The sequence below is a fragment of the Fukomys damarensis genome, unplaced genomic scaffold (genome assembly GCF_012274545.1).
Source record: "Fukomys damarensis isolate Sample0158 unplaced genomic scaffold, DMR_v1.0_HiC HiC_scaffold_5, whole genome shotgun sequence".
In the NCBI taxonomy this organism is placed as follows: Eukaryota; Metazoa; Chordata; class Mammalia; order Rodentia; family Bathyergidae; genus Fukomys; species Fukomys damarensis.
In genome coordinates, this window is record NW_022900917.1 from 6270267 (window position 1) to 6278713 (window position 8447).

Consider the following 8447-nt stretch of genomic DNA (forward strand, 5'->3'; position numbering starts at 1 on the left):
TCGAAACTAATTCAGTGGTGAACTTTACTGTAGATAAGAGCCAGTTTGCAGAGAGCCTATGGCCTGTCAGGCATTCTTTTAAGTGCCTTGCATGTATTTTCTCATTAACACAACAGTCTTAAGAAGCAGATACTGTTATTAACTTTTCCATTTCTGGTTAGAGAAACTGAGGCACAGGGGAATGAAATGACACAGCCAGATTCAGAGACAAGCAGTGTAGCTTGAAGCTTCAGCTGCTGACCACTCGGCTTCCTTATTTTTAGCCTCTAAAGATCTCGAGTGCCTGCCAGATCTTCCTCCTGTGATAACCGAGTCTTATCTTACATTTGTTTAAAAGAATAAAAGGTTACAAAACCCCCTCTTTCATGCTTCCCACTGCACTTGCTAGTGGAGCGTCTTCTGCTTTTGCCTTCCTTTCATCTCTCTGCACCTAACCGCCACCCAGGAGGGCAGAGCTCCCTTCAAAGGGGAACCGTGGTAAGTACCAGGTTGTTTGGAACCCAGGCACTCCGGATCAGTCACTGTGTGCTACTCCCTCTAACAAATACCCCTTTGAGATTCTGGAATGACTCAATCACACCTCCTACACCTGCCAAGCAAAGTCAGCTGCCCGGCAAGCTGAGCTGTCCCGGGAGCGCACTCTCTCAAGGGTGAGCCCTTTTACAGACTTGCCCAGCAAAAGCGATGTGCTCACTGGTGAGAAGAAAGTAACTTTCACTTATACAACCCCGAACCTCCAGCATTCTGATCCTAGGAAGATAAATGTTGAAATACGGTAGGTGGCGATGTAACAATATCACCCTTAACCCAGGTACAAGCATCTGTAACACCGAGCATCAAAAAGTTTCCTTCTACCAAATGGGTCTCGCCACTGGAGCTGCAGTTGCGAACCTTCTGGGGTGGAAAGCGGGGTTTGCATGAGCCCAAGTACGCTTTTCTGGGCAGATGACCCACGGTGTTGACGGATTTGAAAACTCCGGCGGTGAGGCTTTCTCTTGCCCAGAAAGCACTCTCGCCACATCCCCGGTGCCACCGTACGAACCGCTCTGCCCTGGAAGTTCAAGGGTGCCTTGGCCTTTCCTGGAACTCTTTCTGGCGGGCAGGAGCAATGCATCTTTTGAGAGAAGAAATCAAAGCACAGCTAACGTCCTTCCTACGAAAAGCCGGACGGTGACCTTGGCCGTTCTCAGGTTGCATGGTGCTCAGATTCCGGATCTCAACCCGTGCCGTGTGGCGCCCACAGAAACTGGAACCTTCACAGGCCACTTCACATGCCTGAGGAGGAAGTGCCGGGACAGAAGTCAGATTGCTTCTTATTCCTGCGTCCTTTGTTCTCCTCCAGCGCCAGCCGCTGCCTCTCTCTCCTCCCCAGCACACTCATCTTCCTGCCCACTCACTCGCTCTGCATTCTCCTGGAGTCTGGGACTCATTTTGAAAGTCTTCAGCGCAGGCACAGTGACTTTTTGGACACCATGGTCAGATGGACCTAAGCTCAACAAGTCCTTGGATGTAACTGAGGTTCTTGGGTGAACACTGGCATTTCAGCAGACATGGCCGCAATCAGACCTGCAAGACTAGAAGCCTGGCCACTTAGCGTCGTGGAGGTTCATGGACTCTTGCTGGTCAAATTGTGGGTGTGCATGGCTCATGTCTGGCCAGAGCATCTGTGGGTGAGCAGTGATTGGTCCTTAGGGATTGGGGGTGAAGAACCGTTTGACATAATTACTAAGGCTTTGTGGCCTTCCAAGCCCAATAAAATCTTATTTCTTGGTGTTTGTCTCATTAAATGATGTTAAACTAAGATTTTCTTTACAACTTTGTCTGAATACAGAGTATAGCCATGTTTATTCCCTCTTCACTTTTGAACTGATGCCCTAGATTTGAGTTTTGCACCTTGTATTCTACCTCTGGTTACAAAAACACTCTGCTGTAGAGGACCAATGTGAGTCAGACGTAGGAAAATGGAGGCACCATACTGTTCAGACACACAAGCTTCAACATCGCAGGGCTTCTCTTATATGAGAAACCCTGAGTATAAATAAATTAATGAGCAAAATAAAAGATAATAGGCAACAGGGCTGAGAACTTTGGCGAGAGAGAAAGGCACCAAAAGATGGCGGAGGGGAAGGAAAAGGAGTTAAGGTATCTATGTGCATGTACCAACTCCCCACGAGGGATGCAATCACTCGCTGCAAATGTGGACTAATAAAAACTAAAACCAAAGGGATGCTTGTTTGTGTGGTGGAAGCACTATACAGTGGACCCTTGACTTACAAACGCAATTTATTCCTGAGGGCTGGTTGCAACCCACGCTGGTCAACTGAAGGCTCAGGCTCCTGTACACAGCCTTCAGAGTCTCTCCTCTGCACACAGTCAGATCTCAGCGTCTTCAGAGAGATGTGGGCCCAGGTTTTCTCAGGGAACCCCACACAGGAAAAGACTTGTCACTTTCCTTCCAAAACAATTTAAGGGTTAAGTCTGTACCTGAGACCACCCGGAAGCACAAGTGGCTGGCATTCTGGTTGTAACTCAAGACTTTGGTCATAAGTTAAAACCAAAATTCTGGTCATAACTCAAGTTATCCGTATGGCAGACCTGTTGTAACTCGAGGGTCTGCTGTGCTGCATTCTGTTACTGAATAGGACCATGCGGGGTTCTGATTGACCTGTTGCGCGCGCTGTGTTCAGGACCTCCCCAAACTGACAAAAGCTGTGATTTCATGAAGGTCTGAGTCCACGCTGCATGGCTGTCTGGGGACCACTTGCTAATAAGTATTTGCAACTATGGCCAATTTGGTCTAAGGAGAGAAGCTAAGCTTCATTACATTTAACTCTTGACTGCTCTGAAGACCTGGTGAATATACAACAGCTCTCGTGACAAAACTGACTTCTAGCCTTAGAAAATCCTCCTGTTTTTTGTAGGCAGGAGCACTGGTAAAGAGCTGAGACCCTGGAATTAGACCCTTTGGGCTCACATCTGTCCACTGGCTGGTGACCTTGCATTCCACCCGGAACCTGTCCTCTTCCTAGTGCAAAGGGAATATGAATGGAGCACATGGGAGGGAGGTAAACACATGGGAAATTGTGCAGCATTTTGCAAATTGCCAGCACTCAAAAATGACATGATCATTTTTTGAGAGAACAGTAAATATCCAGTGCCCACAAAAATATGTAGAAACTTAAAAAAATGTAAAAGCTTTATGTTGGTGCTTGTCAGAGATGCTTCTTGTTGTATATCTGCCTGTTAAGCTCTGGCATTTTTAATATTTTAACATCAAATTGCGCCAATCTATGGGGTACCATGCGTGCATTATCTGGTTCCCCTAGAGTCCCAGAGAGGCAAGCAGAGAGTCACTAGGTAACTAGATTATCCACCTGACAAACTACAAAACTCAGAGGCATGGAACAACTTCACTAGAGTTCCAGAGGCTGGTGCCAGGACCTACACCTTCTCTTGGAGGAGGTTGAGGCTCAGTGGTGACTGTTGGGTGACGACTGCCAGAGCTGCTCCTGCTTCTCCAGCTCCATTTCCATCATCAAAACCGGTCCCTTCACATGCCACCAAATTGCTCACACTCCAGGCACACCGGTGGCTTCCTGCCTCCACAGAGTCCAGGGACAGGTCCTGGTCCTCGCCCTGCAGCTGGCCCTGAGGGCTGGTCGGGCCTCTCTGAGTCCCCCTGACACTGCTCACCTGGGCCCTCGCCCGCTCTTCCTGCTGCCTCCACTGGCTGATGAAAAGCTGCTCTTTCTCTCTCGGGAAGCACTGCCCTATGACTCCAGGCTGAAGTCACCCTTCCTGGCAACTCCCATGGTACCCACTGCTCGTTGGCTGTCTCCTCTGAAGAGTTCACTTCAGGTCCTTTCAGTTATTCTTGCTTCCTCACCTGACTGTGAGTTTCAATACAGTGTGGAATGTTGTCTTTCCATGGCAGGGGCACTCAGTATAATTCCCAGAATGCAATAGATGCTAAGTGAATATTTTCTGAGCAGGTGAGCAATTTGGAGGGGCTAAGATAGAATTTCTTTCCTGTTTTGTTAATGGTGTCCTTCACGGAACATTAAACAGCTTCCTCCCCTCTTCAACTCCATACTCACATGAAGATAACTCTTGTTTCAGGAAGCATTTCACTCCAGAATCTACCTGCCCCATTCAAAGCTTCTGTATCTAGAGGTTTGTTTTAGCAAAAGGAGGACACAATCTCAAATATAAGCTTCTAATTATCTATAAAAGAATAGTTTCAAGGGTTCCCTTAGTCCTCCCTGTCTCCATTAGCCAGATGCAGACAGATTGCCCAGACAATTCATGGACGATAAGATCATGGTGTATGTGTATGTGTGTGTGTGTGTACTCAGGGTCTGCCCACAGAGGTACATTTGGCATTTTTTTTTTTCATTTTAAGGCAAGGTCTTGCTATGTTCCCCAGATGGGACTCCAACTAGTGATCCTCCTGCCTCTGTCTCCTGGAGTGCTGGGATTCCAGGGCCATGCCCCACACTTCTCTGAGAATATTCTGGATTAACACTAGATACCAGCAGGCTCCGTCAAGGATTGTGAGGTGGAACCCAGAGTAAGCACGCAGTATTCTTCAGCACTATGTTGACACAGACAATTATCTGCTCAGAAGCCTTTGGGTGAGCACTTATCGGGGATGCGGGTGGCTGTTTAATGAAGAAAGCAATTTCTTGGGACTATGTAGGCACTCGATGGACATCTGGATCTCAAGAAATTCCCATTGCAGTGACTGGAGTGATTGACAGAAGAGGCCACACATTCATCTATGCCTCTTCCTTAGTCCACAGATAGCAAGGGTTTCACTGTGATCTGTAGTTTGAGAGAGCATCTGCTTACATGTGTGAGTTTGGATCTATGACCTTGAGAGGTTGGCAGGGTAAATTTCAGAAAACCACACCCAGAGCAGTTATAGAGATTACATTGCCCTGCCAGAGACTGTGCAATGCCCCCTCAAATTCACTTACTGCAAACTAACCCCCAACATGATGGCATTAGAAGGATGGCATTGGGGGAATTGATTAAGTCATGGGATGGCGCCCTTAAGAATAGGATTAGTGTCCCCTATGAAGGAGACCCAGAGAGCTCTCTAACTCTCATTATTCCCTGTGAGGACACAAGGACAAGGACCCTGCTGTGACCCAGGCTCTCTCCAGACTCCAGTACACCTATCTATTACTTCCAGCTTTTAGAGGTGTGAGAAATACATTTCTACTGCCTGAGAGTCACTCAGTCTGTGACGTTTCATTACAGCAGGCAGAACTAAGACACGCTGCTTAAACCTTCCAGGGCTTCCAGTGGTTCTTTGGAGAAAAACAAAAAAGCCTCTCTGGCCCCACTTCTTCACCGTCTCCTCCACTACCGAGTGCTCATTTTTTAGGCTTGGCTTTAAAATCATTCAAAGGGCTCCCCTGGCAGCTTCTTTCCATGGATATGCAGTCCTGTTTACAGATCTATACGATATTCAAATAGGAAATTTTCAAACAAAGCATTATTTGAATAAGCGAGTCCCTTTACCATTGAGTGGGTAATCCCAGCTAGCAGTTACTGATCCATCGTCTGGCATTTTCAGGAAGATCCTTAAGGAACTGGTGACCAGTCCCACCAGAAAGTGAATCACGGGACACCTGGCCTTCCTGTCCACACTATTCCCTCAAAACCAAGTCCACACCCAGTTCTGACCATAGTCAATATTGTTGTCTAGAATGTTAATGCAGTTAAAGTTGGGTCTGCTAATGAAGAAACAAGCAAGCAATAATAAAGAAAGGTCTATGAGCTATTTGCACAAATGTTTCTGTCTTTCATCAGCTCCTTCTTTGAAAGCTACTTTTGGGCAGCAGTGAAATAACAAGGAATGTGTTGTAGTTCTCCCAGTTACTACCCTTTCATGTACACAACCTCAGAAGGAGCCATTTCTAGTGTTCAGGTGACGGAGTTTAAGCACAAGATTTCAGACACTGGATGGGTCACCTCAGAGTCCTTGTCACCTTAGAGTGCACCTTGGCTCCCAATCACCTAAATCAAGTGTTGACTGAGCTCCAGCTCTTCCCCTACTGTCATGATTACAAATGACCTTCTGTACCCAGGGTGAGCCACGGTGCTGCGGGTGGAAGTGCGCTCCCCAGGGAGACCCCAGGACTCAGAGGGCATCTCCTTGCTGCTAGCAGTGGCTAGAGTAGGGGAAAGGGGACACGAGGTATGTTGTCAGGGACGATCAGAGGTGCTGGCACTGAAAACATTTTCCTCATGGGACTTGGTTTGAAGGACTTTAGGAAGAGAAGATGGGGTATATCGGATGAGGCCTCCCCTGGAAAGCTGGTGTCCCTCATGTGTGGTGCCCAGAAAGAAAGATTCGATTTACGGGATGCTTTACTTGATGTCACTGACTCTGCCTCGGGGATGGAAGAAGACTTCCGGTTACTGTTCAGGTGGATGGAGGGAGACTTCCGGTTGCTGTTCATCTGAGGAGTCCCGAGGTTCCAATTAAATTTTGAGATGAACTGCTGCCTCCGAAGCAGAGCTGGGAACACCCCAGGGTTTGGGTGGTTGGGCCAGAAATAGAACAAATGAAATCACCGATCACTCACGGTCGCTGCCAGGTTCCTGCGGGTGCATGATTAATGAACGGCCCACGGTTGGGTTCTGTGATACTTGGTCAATACACAGTCTACCCTGTGATTCTAGATAAATGGTACCTCTCTCTGTCTCCAGATTTCCACTAATTACCACCCCGAGCCACCATCACCGGTCCATTATTTATGGCCTAGTTACAGGAAATCAGAGGCTGAGCTAGAAGCTTGGTGGGGGTGGGCACAGAAACATGCAGAGTTCCGGCCATCAGGAGCTTGGACTTATCTTGTACTCAAATAAATATCCCAAGAATCTCATATTGTGTAATAAACACAGCAAGTGCTAATGCTTAATGAGTGCCACCTGCAAGACACTGTTTTGCGTGCTTTACATGTTTTACCTAATTCAACCCTCGAACAACCCTTAAAAATCTTATGCAGTGGCTATCAAAGTATTCCATTCCCAAAGCAAAAGAAACCAGATGGAGACAAAGCAGGTGAGGTCCGTGGAGGGCACAGTGCTGGAAAGAACTGGAGTGAGAGTTCAGAGGGTGCCTGAACCCCAAGACCCGCCTCTGTTACTCCTCCAGAACCAGCACAACTAAAATTTAAGAAATATTTCTTCTGGGCACTGGGTACTTTGCATGCCTCGTTTGATTTTGTACTCACAAGTATTTGATTGTGATCATTTGTTTATAATTTTTTTAAAGTTTCTGTTTGCTTCTTCCTTCTGCAAATCCAGTTTTATTTTAGTTTTAGGAAGAAGGAAACAGGCTTGGAGTAATGTGGACTTTTCCAGGGTTAACCCTGCTGGACTTACTCCTTGACCAGTTTTCTCCAAGTTTTAACTTCCACGTAGTGACAACATGTTGTTTTGAGAGAAAAAAAAATGTCTTCAATAACATCCTAGAAAAATATGACTATAACAGAAAAAGCAATGAAACTCTTTTTATAGGCTTTAGAACTACAGCTTGGATTTCCTTGAGTCTTGGCCTAAGTCTGAGTGTTCATATCTCAGGCTGTACACCTGAGCTCAAACCGAAGTCCAAATACGAGGGGCTGGTGGGGGGCCCCACAGCTGAGCTTACTCACTGGCCTGCATTTTCCCCAGTCCACCTAAGGAATCCTCCGGCTGCAGAGTAAGCTGAGTGTGACCCCCTTCTCCTGGAATTCACAAAGGGTGAGGTCAGTTTTTTTCCAATTGCCATTTGTTGATTCCAAGAATCTCCTGTTTGATCCTTGGCTCCACCTCGAACTCCAGGTAGGCCGATGTCCTCTTGAGGGGAGGGTACTCCTCCCCCTGCTGCAGAACTTGCCCTCCAGTGGGGCTTTTCCTGACCTCCTCCCTCCTCTCCCTGAGAGACCCAGCTCGGGACACTGGGCCATCGTGGGGATGTTTTTCAGCCCTGTGTAAACAGAGTCTGGGTGACAACCCAAAGGCTACAACCCACGAAGTGCATGAAAACTTCAGAACCTGAGTTCCCAGTAGAAGTGATCAGATCCAAGGAGTGGGGTGTGAAGCGCTTTCTACAGAGCGCTTAGCTGCTGTCCACAGTTGGGAGCTGTCCTGGGCCTCTCAGGGGCGCGCCAGCTCGGTGTGCAGGAGCTGAGCCTGTCCTTTCGGGGTCAAAGCGCTGGTAGACACAGTAAGGGCTCCAGGGGTTTTGCTGCACCGGGCAGCGAGTTTGGACTCTGCCGATTCCGTCCGGCTCTAAGGACCCGGAGCGCCAGCGCGCCCAGGAAGCTCTTGTTAGGAAAGTTGCTTCAGACAGCACAGGGCCTGGGGCGAAGGAGGGCACAGGGTTCCGGGCGGTGCAGCCCCCAAGCCGGCCGCCGCCGGGCCTGGAAGGGAGACAGCAGCCGCCC

The 8447-nt window shown here is 48.0% G+C and overlaps 1 protein-coding gene across 1 annotated transcript in view; it reads left to right on the forward strand.

Annotated features, from left to right (window-relative positions):
• The first annotated feature begins 1550 nt into the window (after nucleotides 1–1550).
• Tnfrsf11b (TNF receptor superfamily member 11b) overlaps nucleotides 1551–8447 on the forward strand; it is a 34105-nt gene continuing 27208 nt past the window's right edge. Inside the window, exons 1-3 of the mRNA XM_010619655.2 lie at nucleotides 1551–1630; nucleotides 3522–3813; nucleotides 8137–8330. Coding sequence (XP_010617957.1) covers nucleotides 1551–1630; nucleotides 3522–3813; nucleotides 8137–8330 — 566 coding nt within the window. The remainder of the gene's footprint in view (nucleotides 1631–3521; nucleotides 3814–8136; nucleotides 8331–8447) is intronic.